Consider the following 23,326-nt stretch of genomic DNA (forward strand, 5'->3'; position numbering starts at 1 on the left):
AGACAAACTTTTCAGGAGATTAAATGACATTTTCAAGATTTCCTTTGTGGATTTCTATAATCACAGTGTTCAAATTGGCAATTTAATGAAATTAATTAAAAATATATTTACCTAGATATTTAATACTGAGTAAAAATAACACAAGAAAATAATTTATAGATTAACACCCTGATTGCGCTCTAGACCTGGATGCATCCGTTTTGCATACTTGCTTAAGCACACGATTTTATTTGGATAGCAGCAAGCAGCTGTCCACTACACTCACACAGGCTTACGCAGGGAGGCGGTTTACTGTAATATGGTAAACAAATGCATTATTAATTGACTTTACGGTTTATAAATTTTATACAGAAATGTAATGAACACTCACCATGCTGGATGTTCAAGGTGCCATGTTGGGCTGCAGGCTAAGTAATATGTGGTCCTGTTTTACAACATGACCCAATACTGAACACATCCGACATGTTTGTTTCCGTCACGAGCAGAAGGGTCTATTCAGTGGGTGGTCTTGACTTGATTTCACATGGTAAGAGATCAGACCACTACATAATGTGCCTGGCTTTCTATTTCAGGTCTTTTGGTGGTTACTTTTAAGCGGTTGCGAAAGCCATTAGCATAGCCTTTCTTTACATCTAGCACAGAGTTAATTTAATTTTTTAATTGAATTTATTAAAAGCATGTAACATTCCATACAAACAAGTCAAACTTAACAAAACTAAATTCAATTCACCCCCACCCATGAGAAAGAGAGGAAGGCAAACAGCCAGAGTAAAACTTTAAAAATAGAAAAGAGGGAAGAGAATATTTTCCCCAATATAAAAGCTTATTCTAAAATATTATTGATTAGATACTGACAGGTTCTAAAAAAGTTGTTTTCAGATCCTCTAAGAGAGAATTTGATTTTTTTCCAATTTCAAATAGTATAGAACATCAGTTACCCACTGACTTAAAAGAGGCGGGTTAGGATTCTTCCAGATGAGCAAGATAAGTCTTGTAGTAAAGGCAATTACATTCACTTGTCCTTCTCCACTTTAAGCCCATCTGGGAGGACACCAAACACAGCTGTTAGTGGATTAGGTGTGATTGTGACACCAAGGCTGTCCGACAGGCATTTGAAGATTTTTGTGCAGAATGCTGTTAATTTGTTATCCACCCAAAACATATGGCCCAGTGAGGCTGGAGCTCGATTGCAACGTTCGCAGCTGAATCTTGCCCTGGAAACATTTTAGACAATTTTAAATGAGATAGAAGTATTTAATAAAAGATTTTAGGTTGAATAATTGTATGCTTTGCTCATAAGGAGCTCGAGTGAATTCTCTGCATGGCAGCCTTCCACTCCTTTTCTGAAATGTTGAGTAAGAGATTTTTTTCCTGTTGTACTCCGAGATCTTTAAAAGGAAGGGACTTTAAAATGTTTTTATATATTACAGAAATGCTGTCCGAGTCCTCAAGACTGATCAATATTTCCTCTGGAATAGAAGTAGGTAGGAGGAGAGGAAAATTGAGCAGATTTTGTTTAGCAAAATTTCTGATTTGGAGATTGTGGAAAAATTGTGCTGATGGGAAATTAAATTTGGAGTGTAACTCTTCATAGGATGCATAGACATTATGTATATACAAATCCCTAAATGATGAAATCCCGTATGTTTTCCAAAAATTAAATACCATGTAAGTTTGAGAGGGTGGAAAAAGGTGGTTATCATGTAGAGGTGCTACAGGTAAAAGCTTCTCGGTCTTACAGTGCTTCCTACATTGGTTCCATATTCTTAGTGAATGAAGCACAATTGGGTTGTTTGTATATTGATGACAACTTGTATTTACTGAGGCACAAAGTAAGGAATAAAGTACTGCAAGATTTTATTTCTATTGTGGACCAAGACTGTGTACTGTATGTTCATCTTTTTGTGTCAATGTCCAGGATTTTATAGCTTGTATATTTGTATATGGAGTACAGTGCTTTCTTGGCCTGTGGAGAGACAGCCAACATAACCATTTCAACCGCAAACATTTCTGATTTAGTCATTAGTCTTTCCTACTTCTTTAAGTGTCTCTGGTTCAGAGGCTGATCTGGCAGATCACACATTTCTACAGACTACAGTACGTCCTCTTATGGAAGTGAACATCAATACTTACTGCTCATGGCACTGCTTTGGCATATACAGTAAGAATCAGTAAGTACATGGCTCTCTACCAATACCAGACACTGAACGCAGTGTGCCTTGGCACCTGAGAGGCAGGGATAGCATAAATTATGACAGCAATTCATTGACATGATAATAAACACAGCACAACATAAAAAACAGACACAAATGGCATTCATGTAAATACTACAGCCATTAGCGGTTCACAATATGGTCACAGTATAAATTGTGGTATCTGCAGCTGGCCTAGTTTGTCACAAAGTTACTTTCTGCCCGAACCACTTGACATTGCACATGTCTCAAGTTTGAATCAGAACAGCTCCATTTTCCCTGGAGCGATGATTCATGCAAATGGTCAACAAAACAGAAACAGAAAGGGGTTTCAGAGCTCACTAGGGCTGAGGTACTGCACATCCTGTGCTGAAGGTTTAGTTTTGCTAATATAGAGACCCTGCTAGAGAAAAGAGCCTGTCTGCTATTTAATTCCACTGCTGCTCTTGAAAGGTTTCTATTAGTATAAACTCCAAATATACACATCTCCTAAACCCTTTCTTTAAATTACTGGTTCCGGGGTGCTTATCAAGTGAACTGTGGGGACCATCGCATGCAATTTAGGGGCTAGTGCCATAAAATCAATGTAATACACACCCCTTTGCGAACGTTTAAAAACGAGTATAACACACAAACGCCATCAAAATAAACTGACGTCATTTCATCAAACCACTATCTCAATTTTTAGCAATCAAACTTCGTCGCATTACATTTCGCGTGATTTTTAACTTGTATCAAAAGGCACAAGGACACACTGTATTATGCGATAATCTAAATGTGTTTAAAGGCTAAGGCGCTATGACCCAATTTGTGTGGCAGGAGTTCAAACGTGAACTCTTAGGGGTCCGGCACTTTGGACGCATCTTCCACGCGCTTCTCGCGAGGTTCTCGCTTTTTCGGTCTTCGTTACGTCTTTTATTTTTCTGCACGCTTTCAGGTGACATACTTCCTGGACTCCACCGCATGGATCGAGCCTGGGCGTTTATCATGTTATGATGACTTATATTTTTATGTAACATAAATAAACACAGTACTAGCATTAATGTTAGTTACTTTACCTGTCGGAGCGGCAGCCAGATTTCTCTGAGTTTTCTAGCTCTAGGATCCCCGATTCAGTGCACAAAGCGGACATCGCTGGTTTCGCTTCTTTTGACAATCAGCTGTTACCGGACAGTGACTCGCTTTGCACGCTGGGAAATGTATTTCTGGTTACAGAAAACTCCAAGTTGTACGGACCCAGGCGAACTGAGAACAGCATTTCCCACAACCGTGCGTGCCGATTAAGCCGGATACCACGAGTTCGTGTGTTGTAGTTCATATAAGGCCACATTTTAGCACTAGAAACGACAGACCATATCCTGTTTTACGAATAAGGCACAGATATAGGCTCGAGGAATGTTTGCAAGATGAACAAGATGAAACCGACAATCCTCAAAGGACTGCAGTCTGCAATGCGATACGTCGAGAGGATTCAGTCTGCAAATGCAAGAAACGTGTTTTTTTTTTCTCATCAATGTAAAGTCTAGAAGACGAAGAAAATAAAAATACTTTCTTGTACAGAATTTTACATGCTTCTGATCACCTTTCCCTATTTTATGTTATTCTAAGATCAATGCATAGACATTATCATATTAAACAACATGAACAACTCAAAATGGAAAAAAGAACATTTTATTAGGTAAATGAAGGGTTTTGTGCACCGTTAATAGAACAGCTTTTATGAATAACAGTTTTAAAAAGGTGCAGTATCCACTTTCAGCATTTCATATAAAAGCAGTTGTCTATTTTGTGTTTGTATATATATATAACACACAGAGTATAACAGAAAGATCAGTAATAAACCGAATGAATGAGAACTAAACCAACTGTGTGGCACTTATTATTTTAATCTGGGTTCAATATAAGATTATTGATGTTAGAAAATATGCATTAGTGGATGCAATCTGAAAAACCACTAAAAATCAACATGTTTGAAAGGGGATAATGCACACTAAGTTATATTAAATAATATGGACAATATTTTATTGTTTGCTTAGAGGTACATCTGCATTATTTAATTTTGCAACCAACACTGAAGTTTTACCAAATAATCTTTTACTTGTTTATGGCTGGTTGGTGATGTGAAGATAAAAAAGGTTTTAATGATGGTTATGTGCATTGTTTTGCCTTGATACTAGTACAATTATATTTTACTATCAGCTCTGTACAAATCATCTTACAGGAAAAAACAAGAGAAGGTAAAACCATTAGTCACTAATTGTTTTTAAAAGCCCATTGCTAGACTGCAGGCACCATTTATTATATTGAGCAGACATGGCTTTTTATAGTTGTAGTCATAGCCCTACTGATGCTCCACCTAGCAAGGTACTGGAAACACAGCTTTGACTCTTCAGTCTTAAAAAGAGGTCATATTCCGTTATCAAACTCCAAGAAAAAAAAGGCAACATTAATACCAAACTAACAGGCCCAAGGCCAAGTAATTATTGTTAAAATGTTTAAAAAAAACCTTTACCAGTGTGCTTGTTGCATCCAGGTCTGTATGTTTTAAAATATTTGTTGAAAAAAGCAAGGTTAAGATTAAACTGGACGTTCTGTGAAACAAATGAATAGTCCAAGGCCCCAAAGAAAGCAGAGCCACCTAGAAAGCACCACAATGCCATAATACACAGTTGAGCTCATATTTATAGTACAAATATTGTTTAATTGCATTTTAACAATGAACTCAAAGAAAGAACAAAGATTTGTGGCAATAAGAAAAACAAACATCTAAAAAAAAAAAAAAACCAAACAACTTTCCAATTCAACTACTCTGGCATTCTTGTGGAATTAAAGCATTTATCTTGTGGCTAAAGCATGCTATTCACTTTATTAAATGCAATTATTTGATTTCATTGCTGCTGACAGTATTAATACTGTAGGCACACTAATAATATTTTCTAAGGGACCTAATTGTCTCTGACTAATCAAAACACGTAGCATTCTGTCCATACCAATTTTGTGTCTTGGACATCAATAATTTTACCTTCTAGTAGGCTGGCACAGGTGGAAAAGTATTTGACTTACAACCTCAGTGTAGATACCAGGCTGGGGTGTCGTCTGTGTAGAATTTGCATGTTTGTCTTGCTGGTCAAAACTAGATTGTCCTATTGTGGGTATGTTTGACCAGGCCTTATCATGTACTAGCCTTTCTTTCAGAAATTTTTTTTCTCTTTTTTGCTGAAACAAGGTCCAGTCTCCTATATAACTGAAGAATTAACAGGTATGGAAAACTGAGATTAATAAATGTATAATTTGGATTCAAATATTCAGTTCTATCAGAGCTTCTACAACTTTAATGCAGGTATGCCAATGTTATCACACATCTGAAGAACATGCATGTTCGATTTATTGATAATTCTACATTGGGCGTTTGTGTGTGTGAATTGCCATCCTGCCTGCACCAGTGGCTGCCAAGGCTCATGACACCTGCAATGGTAAAACTGGATTAAAAATGGATTCCAGTTCCTCTTTACTTTTTTGTATTTTTAGGTATATTTCTTGGATAGTTTTGCATCTAAAGTCCCTTAAAACTATCAAAGAATACTTAGGAAAATAATTAAATAAATGTATTGAGAAATGTGACAATACATAAAAACACAATGATAATTGGAGCATAAATAAATGTGTCATGAAATGTTTATCATTAGTGACTGTTTTTAACATGCAATACAGCTAGAAATGAAAACCATCATTTTTACCTATCACAGTTGAGAGGGTGTGCTTTAGCAAGAACTGTATTTTGATTGGTCAATCACAGGCAAAGGAGATGCTGGAAGTTGTGACTAAGAGAGCATCCGTAGTGGATATGAGTTAAAGAAAAAGGTGCCCATAATTAGTGCATGAAGTGGCTCCTTTAGATCATGAAATGGAATTCATTATTATGTGTCTGCTGTAAATGAGGCATTTAATGGCTAAAGATGCAAGTCCACTCTACCAAAGATTTACCAACCAAAAGAAAACACTCGGTACAGCATGCTCTCTCAACTGTGAGGAGTGAAAGTGATTCATGTTTCATGCCGTGTCACTGAAATAAATTAATCAAGAAATAATTGAATTAATACATGTAAAATAAGGAACAAAAGCACATTTTATGAAACATTTCATTATTTATGCTCACATATCATCTTGTAATTATTTGTTGTCACATTCCACAATACATTTCACCTCTTTACTTATTAAATTTGTCCAAAATATTTAATCATTCCTAATGCTTTAAGAGTAATATTTGGAGTACTGTAATACCAGATAACACTGTGCTATGAAATATCTGTTGTAATATGTTATGCTAAATTACTTGTATGAAGATTAGTTTTGCTCAACTGAAAGAAACCCAATCCATTCTCTATAACACACTGGGAAAGTGATATCCTTCTGCTTTATCTTAAATTGGAAACCAACCAAATTCTCTTCATGAGAATCCATTAACTATTTTCTCAGTATTTACCAAGAATATATTCACGTATTTCTACACCAACCATGCTGGGCCTAGGTTGAACCTTTTTTATTTTCCCATTATTCTACATGAAAAACTACTTTACATGGAGTTTTCTTGTCCTACAGCTCCCTGAATCAGATACTATTTTCAGTGCAGTTTCTGGGATTGTCATCCTAACACATTATGCATTTGAAATTATTATTGGACTGCAATTTGTTAAAATTCAATACATCTCAAAACAGATGAATTGCAATTGCGTGTGTGCCCCGAGATGGACCACTGTTTACTGTATGTACTGGGCCAGCTGCATAGATCAAATGACAAGTGAAGTAAATATGTATAAATTTTACTTAAAAAAAAAGTACAAAATTGAGGAAGTTCAAAATTGCATGAATAATATGAAACAAAACATTCAGGCTAAGTTCTTTCAGACTAATGTCTACTAATGTCTGCAACAAGAAAACCTCATACAGGACTGCAGACCAGGCCAATTTAGATTTGTTAATCTACATAACTGCATGCCTTTGAAAGTATACTGTATGTGAAACAGATAGATGCAAAATCCACAGGTAACACATCCCAAATAGCACTGAAAAATGTTCCAAATAATTTAAGGCCACAATATCTACTGTGCTACTTACACTTTAATTGTTTTAAATTCACTTAAGAAGTTTTTTGTACATTAAGTAAGTCATGTTAATCCTCATAATGCGCCACAGTAAAAGGATCCATAATCAATGTACCAGACACCCCAGATTACCACTGTAAATACTCAAAACATTTAAGAAAAAAATCCCACCCACTTAAAATAAAACCATAGTATTAAACATCATCCTGGAAAGAATGATTATAAATAGATAGACTGCATCTGTAATTAGGGATTTAAATATATTTCATGAGCAAACACTTCCTAAATGAATTTGTCTGAATGTAACGTTACTGTGCAAATGTAAACTTCTTGCTAAATGTATAGAAATATAAATTTGTTTTTTGTAATGTATACTTTATTTATCTTGGGCTAACTTGAAATTACACTTTAATACAGTACAGTAACAAAAGAACATATAGTAAGAAAGTATACAAATAATCCTATTCCGTTCATCTAATTCATTTGGATGGTGAAAGTAATGTTGCTGTAGTACAATAATACATTTAGTAATACTGGATCTAAAGATGGTAGGCTAGAAATTTCAACAAATGAACAGGCAGTTTGCTCCTCAGTCCAAATAACATCTTCCAAAACAAGTAGCTTCTTTAGAGTGCATTTGCATGAGTAAATATTTTATTAAAAGTAATTTGGAAAGTTTTTAAAACTGGATTTAGTTGTTGTGAGGTCTTAAGACTGAAGGACACTGAGTCACTGTAAGATATCTCAGTTGGTCATACCTGAAAGGTCATGGATGTGCATATATTTTTTCTCTGTAAAGTTTCTACTGCAGCTATCTATTTTATACTGTAGTAACCAGAACTGCAAACAGTATTCCAAATGGGAACTCAGTGCGGCCTTACTGGATTTTAACAGATTTTTTGATTAGATTCATCAGCAGATATGGTAAGTCTAACATCTTAATTTTTCTGACAGATTCCACACATTGCAAGGTGAATATAAATATTGTATAAACATAAACATCTACTTATAAAAAAAAAACGGTATTAATTGTGAAACATAAAAAAATAACGAACAACAAAACTGTACAAAGAAATGGTCACTTAAAGAGGATACAGTCTACCAGGTAAATTATTACATCTCACATATTCATCAAAATCAACATTTCAATAAAAATGGAAAGCAAAAGCATTATAAACTCATTATAAACTAATTTTTCATCATTTGTCTTGGTAGTTAGTTAACAAGCTAAGAAGGTCAAACCCAACTCTTATTTTGGCCAATAAAAGTTTCTTCTGGAAAATTCCCAGTGTTATTATAAAACTTCCCAGGTGATATGCTCACTAGATGTTGGAACCACTTTAAATGGCTGCCTCGAATGCTCATAAGCAAGAGATCTACCCTTTGCTCCCTGAACTCATAAACTTGGCCACCCTGCACAGGAATTTCATTTTGGCTGTTGTACCTACAATATCATTCCTTCAATAATTTACTAAAATTATGTTCATAAAGAGGTGACAGATTGAGGGTAAAACCAGGAGGCTTCTACAAATCCTTAAGTCTCCCCTTAGTTACCACTATTTTGTAGAAGATCCACACTACTCAAGCCAACAATCCATTGGTCAATTAATAACAATCAGCTTTTTGAATACAGTAGGCATTAATACCCTAAATGGGTAAGTACATATAACTTCAGTTTGTCATACAGTATCTGCGGCTACTATAACTTGTTTTATTATGATCTTGAACTGGAATTTTCTTCAGATCAGATGATTACCCAGTTTAGAGCATCTGGTTACTCACATCTGGTCAATATTCAGAAAATGGAAAAAAAAAAAAATGTAAAACACTAATAACAGTCATAAAATGTAAAAAAGATAAGAATATAATAAATGTAAAAAACTATTAAATTGTCTAAATTAAAAAAAAATAATAATTCTTTGCTTGGCCACCGACATTGCAGTGAACTAAGAAGCAAACATAAAAAAGGTCTACTATTCCTACATGCAGAACAGCGTAAAAGAAAATAATCACTATATTTATAAAATGTATTTACATTTTATCATTTCATTTTTCATATTCGTTTTTCTATACCAACTTTATCTTAGTTAAGGCTTGCAGGGAAGCAGGTATACAGAATGAGTAATATATACCAGAGAGAATGCACAGATAAGACAGATTCTTTGTATGCTCTCTCCGTTTAGTTTATCTACTATGACTACCCACGGTCAACCTGAACCAGTGCTTCATATGATTTTCTGTGCAAAGGTCTGTAATTTGCAATTCTGCTCTTGATTGCTAAATCATACATCACTTTTTTCTTTGCTATATGTTTGAGGTGTTTTTGGGTTGTTGGGTGGGGATTTTTTTATTGGTTCTATTCTTTGGGTGTGTGGTGTGGAGAGGACATGACTTAAGTTGTAACTTTTTGTTGTCAGATTTGAACTAAATTTGTGATTGCCATTTATTTAAATTTTAATTTCAAATTATGATAGGTAGGCTACTATTAAAATAAGATTTATATGCATTTTTTTACTATAGTAATAATAAGAAGTCCTACAAAAGATGTGTTGTTTCTTTTTATTGTTCTGTCATGACTTGAAAAATTTTGAAATAATTACCTACACAATTATTAGAAAAATATAGTGGCGTAAAAGAAAACAGAATTTCTGGCAGAATACATGCTTTAAAAAAGTGTATGAAAACATGCAAAACAAACCCTGTACGTTGAACACAAAGATGAGGCACTATCTGAGAATAGTAATGCTGGCAAGCTAAGCTAAGAAATCATCGTAACAACTAGAGAAAGAAAAACTAGGAAGCACACAAAAGACGCAAAATCTTGGACAGGCCTTTCTTTTCGAAAAGAACAGGATAATGAATAGGTTGTAAAAAATGGCAAAAATGATTGCTAAATGTAGATTAATGTTTCAAACAAATTGAATGGGAGTAGAATTCTTTAATTATAAAATACAATGGATATTGATATATAGTGCTTTTGACTGACTTCTGTATATAGGCAGAATCTATATTAGTTTACCTATAGCATGAGGCCACTAGAATTACAATATAACTGAACACATCAAGCAACCCACTGTTACTCATTCAATATCTATTAGAAGATGCAATGTGTTTTAGTGAGACACATATACAGGCTTCCCCCATGTTGCGAAGCAAATCATTTTCTGAAAAACCCTTTGTACAGTGAATTATTAAAATGTAAACACATAATACCCATTAGTTTAAATGCAAAAAAAATATGTGGCCTCTGGCTGACAAGACCATCAATGTCTGCTCAAATAACACCAAAATACATGAAAACTGAGCAGAATTAATTTAATGTCAACATCAGACATAAAAAACCCTTAAAAGACATTTTCCTTTCATTAACTACTGTTAGACAAGGCTGTTTACATACACGTTTTCACTTCAAGTTTCACATTTAAAGGACTGATGGTTTTTTATCTCCAACTCTTTCACAATCTTTATTGCGGTCATGATACTCAAGATGCGAGAAGACTTGAGCAGCATGTGTGACAAATTGATTTAACCATAGCATGTGGATGTGGTGTCACCTGCGATATTGACTGAGACTGTGATTGCACATCCCCAACATCTAGCATCATCCTAATCTGCATGCTATAACAAAATATACTTGGAAAGATTCAAAGATGATGAGATGTTTGAGCTATCAGCATACGTTTGAAAATCATCCCACATTCAGTTTTCGAAATGTTGATAATTCAGCTTCATTGTAGTTTGCAAGACAACAAAAGAGCATTTCTGAGTACCCAAATTTTCATAAAGAAGTTGTTCGTAATTTGGAGGAAGCCTGCAATGTTAAAGAACAGCTACAAAAGGGAAATTAAAACTATTTTAAACTGGAGAAACATGTTTTCATACCCTGAATTCTAAAAACTCTTCTTCAAAAACAAGTAAAATACCAACAGTGCAGTGACTGCCCCCAAGGTTTATTCAAGACAGTTCTTTCTAGACCGTCCCCTTTTTTTAGCTGTAAATTTCACATCTTTTCTTTTGTCTTCACGAATTCTGTGGTTTCCAGCTTCCAAAATGACACAGTTTGATTCACTGCCAGTACCAGTCTTTGAGCTGGTCTTCTCAGCAATTGGATGAGTTAGTTCATAAGGCCTTTCTTTGTGTTTTCTTCCACGCTTTTTTCCTGTTGTGCTTTTAGCCACTGCATTTTTTAAGCCATCTTGTTCCTTTTGTTTACTTCTGTGAGATACCCGATTAGCTGCTCGAAACCAATTCTGTTAAAAAGAAGAGGAATTTGCAGATAATATTGTTCGTTCTGTGCACTCTCAGTGATGCAGTGTAATGTTGATTACAGTGTAAATATTGTTTTTAATTTATATTTCATCAGAATCAATCTGAAATAATTCAAATCTGCTCATTTGGAAAAAGAACTCTACTGCCTAATAAAATAGTATCCAGGAGGAGATAAACAAATATTTTACCACAATGTACAGATTATACTACTGTTCATTTAAAGACAAGTTTGTAATGTATGTACATTTTAGATGGTTCCATATGTTTGCAATTATTTTGTATTTGTAAGCCTGGGCAACTAACTATTCTTAGCCTATTCTCACTGAAAAGCAGTATGTAAAAAATGAGATAACTAAAGTGAACATAACCAGCATCGTACAATACCATCCATCCTTCCTTTTTTCTACTTATCTAGGGCAGGTTTGCGTGGCAGTTGGAGCCTATCAGGCACAAGGCAGTGAGCCACTCCATTGTGGGGCACACAATAGAATACTATCCACCAATTAAAAATTTGGTGGGTATTGTGTTGCATCATATCAGCCTGTACAGAACAATCCAACACCAATTATTAATGCTGTTTTTGATAAAAAATCAAAATACGTGTCATTGAAAAGTTATTTTTTTTTTAAGTCTGTTCTTTTTTTTTTTTTTTTTCTGTTCACTATTTGCTATTTGATAAAGTGCTTTGTTTTCCTGTGGTGTACTAATTTAAATAATGTGGCATGAGAAAACTCAATAGAGGATTTACGTTATTTGAAATTCTTCAGTTTGAAACAGGTTTACTCTAACAGAAAGAAATTTATTTGATTCTACATTGCTACAGTATAATTATTTGTACTGCTTGACTCTTTAATTCAGCTTATTACTATTTTAGTGTGCTCGTGCGTCTTCTAGATGGAAAAGGAAAAACTCAGAAGACACGATTTTGAAAGCAAGTGAGCATACTGAAGTTGAAAGGTTGTGGAAGTATGACCAAGAACTGTGTTCAGTAATTCTATATATGTCCTGCAAAAAGGAAAAAGATGTTACTCCTTCCTACCTCTGAATGTGTTTTACCAATATGGTATTTTACTCCACTTTCTGAGCTGAAGTCTTTCTGACACAGAAGGCATCTGTATTTTCCAAGAGAACCTCCACCCTGAAGAAAGAAACAAAGAAAGGCAGCATTAACACCCCAACGTCCTCTGCAGGATTATCATATATTAGATTTAAAGATAATCCAACTCTTTTGTAGAATAGTAGGGTAACACATTCATACTGTATGCTGGTACTTTTAACATTTAATTTACCACAACTGGTTGTATAAAAATTCAAATTCATCTGATTTCAAATTTAGCAGTAAATGATATGTGCACTTGAGTACCTTAATACAGTTTGCAAGATGGGCTTTCAGTCCTGAAACACTCGAGTAAACAGCTTCACATCTCTGGAAATTTAAAAAAGTACTATTTTAACTGTCATTGAATGTTCACAAATGTAGTTCTTTTCTTCAGAATATATACAAATTTTTATCATGAAAGCAACAAGTCATTTTAAATATATTACCTATAAGCAATGAATATTTACTTGTAATTATTATTTTGCATCAAATCTTAATGTTTTCCAGATTGATGTTACATTTTAGATACAAACTATTTTTAAAATAATGTACATATTGAAAAAACATTTAAAATAAGAGTTTTTACTGTTAAAGGCATTCCAAAAAAAATAAAATTAACTGAAGTACATTTTGTTTTTGACAGATTGTGGCAGTGTACTTCTGATGTGGATGGTACTTTTGGCTTAGGGTTCATTCTTAGTTGAAGGATTTCATAGCAATGTGTCAAAAGCGCACATTTCCTACTTGTCTCATTTTTCAATGTCTGCTCTACTAATATTTTTACCCTATCAAACGTTTGTATGCAATGCACAAAAAATAAGGTCAGCTTTACAGTGAATGATATTTGCCCCAACTGCTTAAAAGATGACTTGCCATATTACATTTTTGGGATGTTAATTTAACATCTAACAAAAGCAGCATTTTATTTTAAAGATTTTCAGGTAATTAGTTACATTGTTTGGACAGCAGATGAATCCCTTTTCCCTAACTTCATTCTTCCAGTTTTCCAAGATTTTTGAGTTAAATTTTGGAAGCTCAGGTCGTGTGTAGTTAAGCTGAAATGCAGAAACACAGATTACCTGTACATTTATAGACTTCACACTATTTGGAACATTCTGTTGGAACTACAGGCAAAAATACTTTACATTACTGAAATACATTAACAGGTCCACACAATGAATTATAGTGCTGGTGTTGCAATTAAAAGAGCATTAAACAACTACAAACATCGCTTGAAGAATATCTTCTCTCAGAAGGGGCAACTTTATTAAAAACAAAACACAAGTAAAATTCAGGTAAGGGCAATGAGGTACCTCTTGTAGAGCTGGATGACTGCAGCACTCAGATTAATAACCTCTGAAAACCCCAATGCACCTCCAGGGTTTACTGACCTTTTACAATGTCCTGACAACAACAACTGGAGAGATGGTATTTCAAGTGTTTTATCCCTCTTTCTTTGCCCTCTAGTGACCATACCATGCTCTGTGATACTCTACTGCTAGTAACTTTCCTTGAAAATCACTTAATAACCCCATACCCCTCCAGACCACAATAAATGCCTAGTCTCACTCTCTTGGTGTCTGGAACCAGGTCATCTTTCATTCTACGTTTGGACCAGTCCTTGGTCAGCTCATCTTCTGCAATCTCTTGGAGGTGGAAGACTGCGACCTGCGCAGACTTTCGACGAACTCGTCCACTGGGGGTTCTACCAAATTCTTCTGTTTCTTGCTCCTCTTTTTCTACAGGTTTCTTCTTGGGCTGTGGATTCTTCTACATAATGCAAGTCATTTTAGCAATATGCAAAACAAACAAAAAAAAACACTAATCAACATTAGTCTTTCAGTACAATGTAATATAATTATAAACAAAAGTCATGTATTTAATATTTTTTTAGCCAACAAACACCTGAATATTAAAATGTATTTATTTACATGCTAATGCTTAAACCAAGTTTAGGATCAGAAAAGGTGAGATTATCATAGGAACTTAATGCACAAGTAACTCTGTATGTGTACTAGTATGTAAAATCATATAAAGCAACAAAATATTCTCACATTTGCTTTATCTAATTCACATATATGGGCGTCTAGAACTACCCAGCAGCATTACCTGCAAGGCAGAAATCAAACCTGCACAGAACCAGTGCTGAATGACCAGTTAACCTAACAGGGTTGTCTTTGTGTTGTGGAAAAAACATACAGATGTTGGGAACACGTGCTGTCCACAAAGGCAGCAGCTGGCCGCAGGTTTTGAATTCAGGACTCCTTGAGGCAACAGCACTAACCACTGCACTACTCTCATTTAAAATACATATTAATACAAATGTTTTGCTTTTCAACTGCAAAAAGTGTTAACAAATTTTGGGAAAATGTGTGTTCTATACCTTATAATGATTGTTTGGATCTTGACTTATCGTCTTGACTTATCTATACATGTAACACTGTTTTCCTTTTCTTAAGCTATTTAACTATTCTTATGGTGCAATGAAAGATTAGCTGTAGGCCACACACTATTTTTACTTTAATCTGGTCTTGACCTTTAATTACATAATAAAATACTCAAATTTTCTTGTATAACCAAACAAACAGTCTAAATTGTGCCACTAAGCTAGCAGTTGAAATTATTAAATCAAAATATTCTTATATAGCTAAACTCATGGTTATATTCAATTATATTTAATGCCATAATGGTGCATGAAATGTTTTACAACTCTATAGTTCAGTAACTTACAATACTTTTAATATCATTAATCTTTTTTTGCCAACTTCTGGCTTCAACAGAGTGCTACCACGTCTGATGTACTATTTGATCAATAAGTACATTTTGCTGAGAGTTTGATTAAAAAAAGTGTACTGTACCTAAAAAAGATGATGTTTTGTAATAAAGCACTGGTTTCAATCAGCAGTTCGAGTAAGGCTACTAGATATTGTGATACTGCTGCATTTATGCACAATCTTAGAAACACGCTTAAGTAAAGAGACTCTGTTTCTTGATTGGTGCTTAAAATTCCTAGTAATTCACCAACGCTCTGCATGAAACTGAACAAGTCAATAAATAACTTACTCACCATTCTCAATGGGAAAGGGTGTGGTCCAGCAGAATAGACAGATTTTAAACTTAAAGAAAAACGTAGCCACCAGAGTATACATTATCATAGAAGAAACTAGTGACAAGTGACTGCAAAAACTGCTGTTGAAACATCCAATTTGGAGTAAAATTATTTTATTGTTCAATCTTAAAGATTACTGCAATATTTATGCTTATAAGTAAGTATTTAATAAATAGATTTCACTGTATGTAACAACCTTTGAGACTGTAAAAACAAAGTGACAACACCATATAGGTCTTACCACAGGGTGCTCTGAACGAATATGGTAGTCATGGCCAGCTTTAGACTTGTATTTTTTGCATTGTTTGCAAACAAAGAAAGGCTTTTCCACAGCATTGTTTGGTGATACTGGTAACCCAAGGCTGGAAAGGCTTTTTCCATAAATGACAGCAGATAATTAAAGGTTCTTTTTTTATTTTTAGTTATGTGACCTTGAGTAACAGGCACAACTATTAGGATGATACTGGTAAGGCATGCTATCCCATGAGGCTGGAGTTTATTCCGCCAAGTCCCCAAGCCGCCAGATGGAGCCCTCCCTGCAGACCCCTAAAACCAAAATGGATAAACCCTTTCTTCTGATTATAAATGACAATTATGTAAGAAATCAAGATAATTAAAGGAACCATCTCTTACTTCGGGTTATTATTGAGGAGTTATGTGGTAGGAGACCTTATTAGTAACAGTGTGGAGTGGACAACTTATTATAGGAATAATTGTAGCACTTTTACCAGGTGTTAATGGAATGGTACCTGAGGCATGCTAGCATCTACTGCCATTTAAACCCTACAAGTCATTTATAAAGATTAACAGTGAATTCCCCCAGTATACTGGCAAATGTGCCCAAACTGAATATTTTTCTGAAACATATTCTTAAAAAGATCAACATGATGCATCAGTATAGTTATACAAGTACATATGTAGACAGTGTGCACTGGTTTAGTTATAGATACCTGCTTAAAAGGCAAGATTTTTTTATTGCACTGTGCCTTAATTTTACATAAGACAGTTATCACTGTCACCTAGCAAACCATTGCATGAGCAACACATTTTCATGTTTTGTTGTAAACTAATACTTTATTCAAGGTATCATTAAATTCACTTAAATATATATTCAAGACATTACTAATGTTGCAAATGACTATTACTGCTTGAAATTATTGATTTATAATTTATTAGCCACATATGACTGCAACCCCCCATTTTCAAGTTAATTTCTCTTAGCTCATCCTTATTTAATTATGTTTAAAAGCTATTTTGTTATCACAGACACCTTTGTAGTTTTGTTAGCCTGTTACTCTGTTGAGCAAAGCCAAATCAATTGTCTTTACTTAGGTTGAAAGGTACTTGCATACCTAAACCAAGTATGGGTTCAGAAATGGCTAAGACAAAGCAGCTTTCTCAAGTGACACTTCAATCTATTATTGTATTGCAAAATGAAGTGCCAAAGAAACTGAGACTTTATAAGAAGGTGCCTACTACTGTCTTGAAAGAAGGGGGCGAATTGGATCTAACCAGAAGTGAATAAAAGCAGAAGGTCCAGATGTACAACTGCATAAGAGGATACTAAGCACATGAGAGTCTTTATTGTGAGAAACAGGCCCTATGCTTCCCTAAATAGTTAACATCAAATACCAGTGTCATTTGCAACAGCGGGTTTCAAAGAAAAAAATCACTCCACTGTCTAATATATGTGAGCAATTTTGCATCTTGGTCTTCCTCTTCTTTTTCTATTCTGTCAAGATGGTATTAAGAGTATTACTGCACCCTCATAAAAGAGAAGAACTTATCCTGTATGGGAAGCCAGTTCACTGCAGGGTGCACTCACATATATCCACAGTCCTCACTTATACTGTCTAATTTAGATTCACCAATTAAACCAATGTCTGTAGAGCAAGCTGGATGTGTAGGTAATATGGATATGGACCTGGCGTGTAACGGAATCAAGGTCCCTGGAACTTTGACGCAGCACTACAGATGGTATAGCTTGACCAGTTGCAAAAGATGTAAACTTTAGTACCTCACTGGGACATTTCAGCTTTCCCATTTGTTTCAGAACTTTCCTCAGCCGCTCCCGTTCTTCTTGTTCGTCATAAACAGAGTCACCACTTACAATGGGCTACACATGCCAACAAAAACATGTATATTAGAATTTATTTATTTAAGTTAACAAGAAGAAAAACAGACATTTTAATTTTAACTATGCAAATTCGTTTTGGCAAAAATATACAATGTAAATGTCTTTTATACACCAGTTATTATTATTACAATTTCTTTGACACTGAATTAAGCCAAATATACTGTTACATAAAAGGTACTGGAGTAAAAAAAAACATTTTTAAAGTTGTGTTATTTATTGAATGAACATTTTTTCAAGCTGTCCATAAAAAGTAATTGCTCCCTAACAATTAATACAGTAACTGGTTGTAGCATTTTTAACCGCAATGACTGTAACCAAACACTTATGATTTATTCTTATGCACTGCCACAGGTATTTTACCGCCTTATTGCTTGTAGAACTGCTTTAATTCAGAAACACTGGTAGGTTTTCAAGAATCTATTGTTCTTTCTCATCCTGCCACAGCATCTCTATTGTGTTTAAGTCTGGACTATGAAAGGTTAGTACAAAACATTATCTTGTTTCTTTGCAGTCATTCTGATTTGGACTTGCTCTGCTGTGTTGTGGATTATTTTCTTGCTGCATAATTTAGCCATGCTTCTGCTCACACATGGATGGCTTAAGATTCTCCTTTAGAATACTGAGAACAGCTCATATTCCTTCAATTATGGCAATCTGTCGAGGCCTTTAGATGGCAAAGCATCCCCACACTATCACACTAACACCACCACGCATCTCCAACGTGTCAACCCTCTTCATTTCACATCCTAACATGAAGGAGCTGAAACCAAGTTCGCTAAGTCAGAAGGCTCACAAAGCTTTGTTAAGAGGAATTTTGTTGCTTGTTCTTTTGCTTTGGGCAACAGAGATCAATTGGAATATACTCTGATCCCAAAGAGCACTTTCCTTTTAGTAATTCCAGCTTGATTTCTGCTTTACGAAACTAGACCTCAAGCATAGTTCTGTTTTAATAATGGGCATTTAACACATCACTTCTAGGACTATGTTAAAGTCTGAAAATGTGTATAAATGTAATAAATTCTTCCTCACTTACAGTAGTGTTCATGTACAAAAGTCTTCTTTTATCCTAATGTAACCCTATTGCTTTAACCATAACAGGGAGTATTATGGTTCAAATGCCTTATATACTTAAGGATAAAATAATGGTAAAGAGTGGATTTCAGGCCAAGACCAAAAAGAATCTTTAGGTCCAGATCTTAGGGCAACACAAACTTTGCTACTAAGGCATGCAACCAAGGAACTGACTAGAAGATCACATTTAGTCAAAAAAAAAAAACAACAAAAAATATGGAAAAGGTCCTACCTAAATGTAGAAAAACTGTGAGAAAACTGTGATTAATGTAACATTTATTTTTCTAAAGGCAATTTTTCATATGTGTGTGATATGACTAGTTTATTTAGTCATTAAATTCAGAGTAATGTTCAAAGGAAGTGCAAGACCTAAAGATCTAAACTTCTTAGTAAAAAATAAAGGTTTTTAGTTCAGCTAGTTATAGACTTAAACGGGCTGGGGAATTAAACTTTTACATTCTATTTTTTAAATGTGCACTCAGCTATGTATGTGCTTAATGTTACTCTCCAAGTAAAAACGTCTTAATAAAATTTCACTGTGGCTGATATTTTTGTGCATAAATGGGAAGAAATCTGCAAACAACACAAGTCTCAAATCGAAAGGAGAATTAACTAAGGTGGTCCACTCCAGCCTTGCCAGTCTTTTGAGATTGAGCAAGTGAGTATACCAAAACCTTAAATTACTATAAATCTAAAAAATCACAGTTCTTCAAACAGGTGCACACCCAAGTAATCATGCAGCAATGTAAATAAACAGGCTATCAACAGGATGCATTTAATGTTCAGTGAGCAACATTCAGAAGAAAAGGTCGTTGCCTGACTTTAATGGAGTAAAATAGAGTTTCAAAGTTTGCACAGAATGAGAAATGCTTGTACAATATTTAGTGTTGGTTTTGGATCCTCTTATTTAAAATTATATCTTAGGCTAGACATCATACTATATGTTTTTTGTCATTCTGCAAAAACATACTGTAGCCTAATTTACAAAGTTTGCAGAATATAGCATTTGAATGAAATTATGTTAATGCAAACATGTCAATATAATCCGAAGCTCAAACAGATGGTTCGACTTCTTAACATGTTAATATACACTTCACAGCAAACATGAGCCAAAAGCTTTTTGCAAATGCATTTGGTCTCTGGTAAAAATACAACGACAGTCATCTTTTGGTGGTTATTGTTATTGTGTATGTTACAATACCATGCATCTTAAATAAAGATTTAGAAACACATAATATTCTGTTGATCTATGTGAATTTGTATTAAGAAACTCACCTCTTTGCATATTATACACAGATGCTACTTTAAACTACTATAATAATTATTATTATGGTTTTAATGGAAGATGCCTAGAAAAGTGTGTCTTTTAAGAGTACTGTACATCATCTTTAGCTGTAAAAATATAACAACTCTATGTTCCGACAATTTACCTTGTTAATATGCTCTGCCATCGTATGGTAGTTCAGTCCTGCTTTGGACTTAAACTGCTTTGAACAGTGTTCACACTTGAGGGCATCCTGTAGCTAAAAAAAAAAAGGGTTGATCAGATAAATATCTAAACAAAGATACAATATATTTATAGGACAAAAAAAAACGAGAAAACCAAATACTTTGATTAAATTCTATTCTTTGGGAAACAACAAATAGAATAGTATACCATCATATTAATTTCTTTTACATATATACAAAAATATGTATAACTTAAGCTTGGCTTAAGTATTCTTGCTTGCAGTAAATAACATGCAGAGGGGCATTTTCTTTCATTATGGTTTCTGGTGGAAAAGCAGCATTAGGCCATATTATGTTTTTTTTCTTTATATACTGTAAATTGCCATTAAGGGAAATCCTAGAATAATCTCTGTAAAATTTAAGTGGTCACTCAGGATGACAATGAAAGATGATACAATGATATACCTATTCTAAAACAATGTATTTTGTGTTTTTCTTTTGAAAAAAAAAAAAAGAATTTATTAAATCCTGACAAGTTGAAAGCAAAAATGTGTTTTCATACTTTCTGGCAGATTTCCATGTGTTTTTTGAGACCAGGAACAGTCTTTCTTGTAACAAGTGAGCAGGTGGGACAGAGGATTTCACCTTTCTCTGAGATTATGTGCTGCCACTGTTCTTCTTGGCTTCCTGAAAAGATGTGAAAATGCAAACAGCAACTTAGGTATGAGAGACTTTTGTAGAGGAACAGCCAACATGAACAAGACTGCAAACTAACAGAAGATATTCAGATGTGCAATTAAAATCCACAAGTTAAACTGTATTTAATAAACAAAAAAAGGAAACCTATCTGAAGACAAAATAGCAACTTCAAAAGCATAATGTCATTTTCTCACTTGTAGGATCATTATTTTTAGAAAAAAAATGCCATTTACAATATATGTGACCGGATGTTGTTATGTCTGCTGTAAAAGAAAACAACTTTTGAAAAATGAAGATGACCTAGATAAAATGTCAAAAATACAATCACAGAGACTGTAACCTGGAATCTATATTATCTATTGTGAAAGCCTGACTGTAAGTCAAAAATCAAAGTCTAAGGCAAAAAGGCCTTCACTGCTGATGCCATGTCTGGCACTCACCCACCTGGAGAGAAAGGACTCCTTCATCAGGTTACTCTTCTGGATTTTAGCTCTACCTTTAACACCATCATCACCAAAACACTGGTGAACAAAATGTTCCTACTTGGATTAAACTCCGTACTCTGCAACTGTCTTTTTGGTTTTCTAAACGTACCGGCCCCAGTCAGTCAGAATCCACGGCATTACATCTTCTACCATCATTTTCAACAAATGTGTGTGTTTTATGGGGTTATCATGGGCACCATTTAGTTACCAGGACCCAAATACCGAATATAATTTCTGCACATGGATGTTGGAATGACAATAAAAGATCCTTGATCCTTAATCAGAAGCCTGCTGTTGGACCAGGTTAACAGGAGTACCTATGATATTTGCAGTTCAAAATCAATGGCCCTACTTTAAGTGCTGCAGTTTAGAAATGCGAAACTTAGTGAGCCATCTAATTGTTTCCACCCAGTTTTAATCAAAATTCATTCATGGTTATCTCCAGACATAAATATAGAATGTTTGGCTTCAGTGAGACTAATGTGTCAGTGGAAAAATCAAAATTGATTTTCACATGTTAATTTTACAATTTTAAGTGGAAATGTTTTTGCATTGTGTAAAACTCCTGGATGTTACATCCCAGCAAAGACAGAACATTTGAGAACAAGCAGTTTTGGGATGTCTGCCCTGAATACTAAGACCTATGTTCAATGATAACATGACCTATCTTCTTCTAAAAAGTTGCCTCATGGTCCAGTATTTAGAATTTTTGTAGTCTGCTCCATTTTGTCATGGGACCAGACCCACTGATTTGCAAATTGTTTGCATTAATAGTTTTTGACATATATAATTTATTTAAATATTCATGTACTCTCAAGAGGCACACAAAAAATGGGCACATATTTACATACTTAAAGAAAAGTATAACTGAAGAACTGAGCTTGTCTGCCCTACCAGAGCATACGTTTGAAGAGAAAGAAATGAACACACACATTCACCTAGATCTATTCAAATCAACCTAGACACTTTGTACCAATCTGTCTTTGACACTTGTTTACTTCACTTGACCCAATGTGTTTAGTTTCAAATTTGTAATTATTCATCTGATTCAACTTCATATTCATTTTACTATACATACATGTGTGAATAATGAGCATTCTTTAAGTTAACAGACTTGATATATTATATTATCAATATCATTATATTTAATTTTACAGTACATTTGATTGTACTCTATTGTAAAACCTTCTATTGAGCGAGTTCCTGTAGTATGACTGAAGTGTAATTTAAATGGAAGTATCGTATCCATGCTGTATCCTTCCAAATACACAAATTAAATGTTTTAATTACACAATGATCTGAAAACTTTTGTTTCATCATTCATTCTACCTAACAGGTCACTTTATTAGGTAAATATTCTCAAGTCTTCATCAGGTCACAAAGTCTCTTTACAGTTTCTCCCTTTCTCTTCCTGTGTATCTATGTACATCTAAATGTTTTGGACCAGCATTAGTGACTTTTTCCCTTTTATAATATATTTTGTAAATATTTAAAAACACTCAAGTAAAAATGTGGAATGCACCATCTTTGAAATTTTGCTGACTTAAGTTACAACAACCTAGTATCACCAAATCCTAAATTTTAAATATAAGCTGGAGAAACACACATCACAGATCTTACTTTTCCATAATTTATTCAACAAAAGATAAGTCAAAATGCAGTGCCATGTGTGAGAGGGTAAACTCTGCACTATAATTTCCAAGTATCTCTTACC

At 34.4% G+C, this 23,326-nt stretch overlaps 2 protein-coding genes across 4 annotated transcripts in view; both read right to left on the reverse strand.

Annotated features, from left to right (window-relative positions):
* The window catches only part of LOC120514699 (uridine-cytidine kinase-like 1), a 95,939-nt gene extending 92,186 nt beyond the window's left edge, over positions 1-3,753 (reverse strand). For all 3 annotated transcript variants that reach the window (XM_039735203.1, XM_039735202.1, XM_039735204.1), the window contains exon 1: positions 3,251-3,753. In XM_039735203.1, the coding sequence (XP_039591137.1) occupies positions 3,251-3,324 (74 nt within the window). In that variant the 5' untranslated portion in view covers positions 3,325-3,753. The remainder of the gene's footprint in view (positions 1-3,250) is intronic.
* Positions 3,754-4,872: 1,119 nt separating this feature from the next.
* The window catches only part of znf512b (zinc finger protein 512B), an 89,144-nt gene continuing 70,690 nt past the window's right edge, over positions 4,873-23,326 (reverse strand). The window contains exons 8-16 of the mRNA XM_039734640.1: positions 20,991-21,115; positions 20,410-20,502; positions 17,640-17,887; positions 16,013-16,142; positions 14,232-14,432; positions 13,616-13,717; positions 12,927-12,989; positions 12,603-12,701; positions 4,873-11,544 (exon numbers count right to left, since the gene is read on the reverse strand). Of these exons, the coding sequence (XP_039590574.1) occupies positions 11,245-11,544; positions 12,603-12,701; positions 12,927-12,989; positions 13,616-13,717; positions 14,232-14,432; positions 16,013-16,142; positions 17,640-17,887; positions 20,410-20,502; positions 20,991-21,115 (1,361 nt within the window). The 3' untranslated portion in view covers positions 4,873-11,244. The remainder of the gene's footprint in view (positions 11,545-12,602; positions 12,702-12,926; positions 12,990-13,615; positions 13,718-14,231; positions 14,433-16,012; positions 16,143-17,639; positions 17,888-20,409; positions 20,503-20,990; positions 21,116-23,326) is intronic.

This window comes from Polypterus senegalus, chromosome 14 (genome assembly GCF_016835505.1).
Source record: "Polypterus senegalus isolate Bchr_013 chromosome 14, ASM1683550v1, whole genome shotgun sequence".
Classification (NCBI taxonomy): Eukaryota; Metazoa; Chordata; class Cladistia; order Polypteriformes; family Polypteridae; genus Polypterus; species Polypterus senegalus.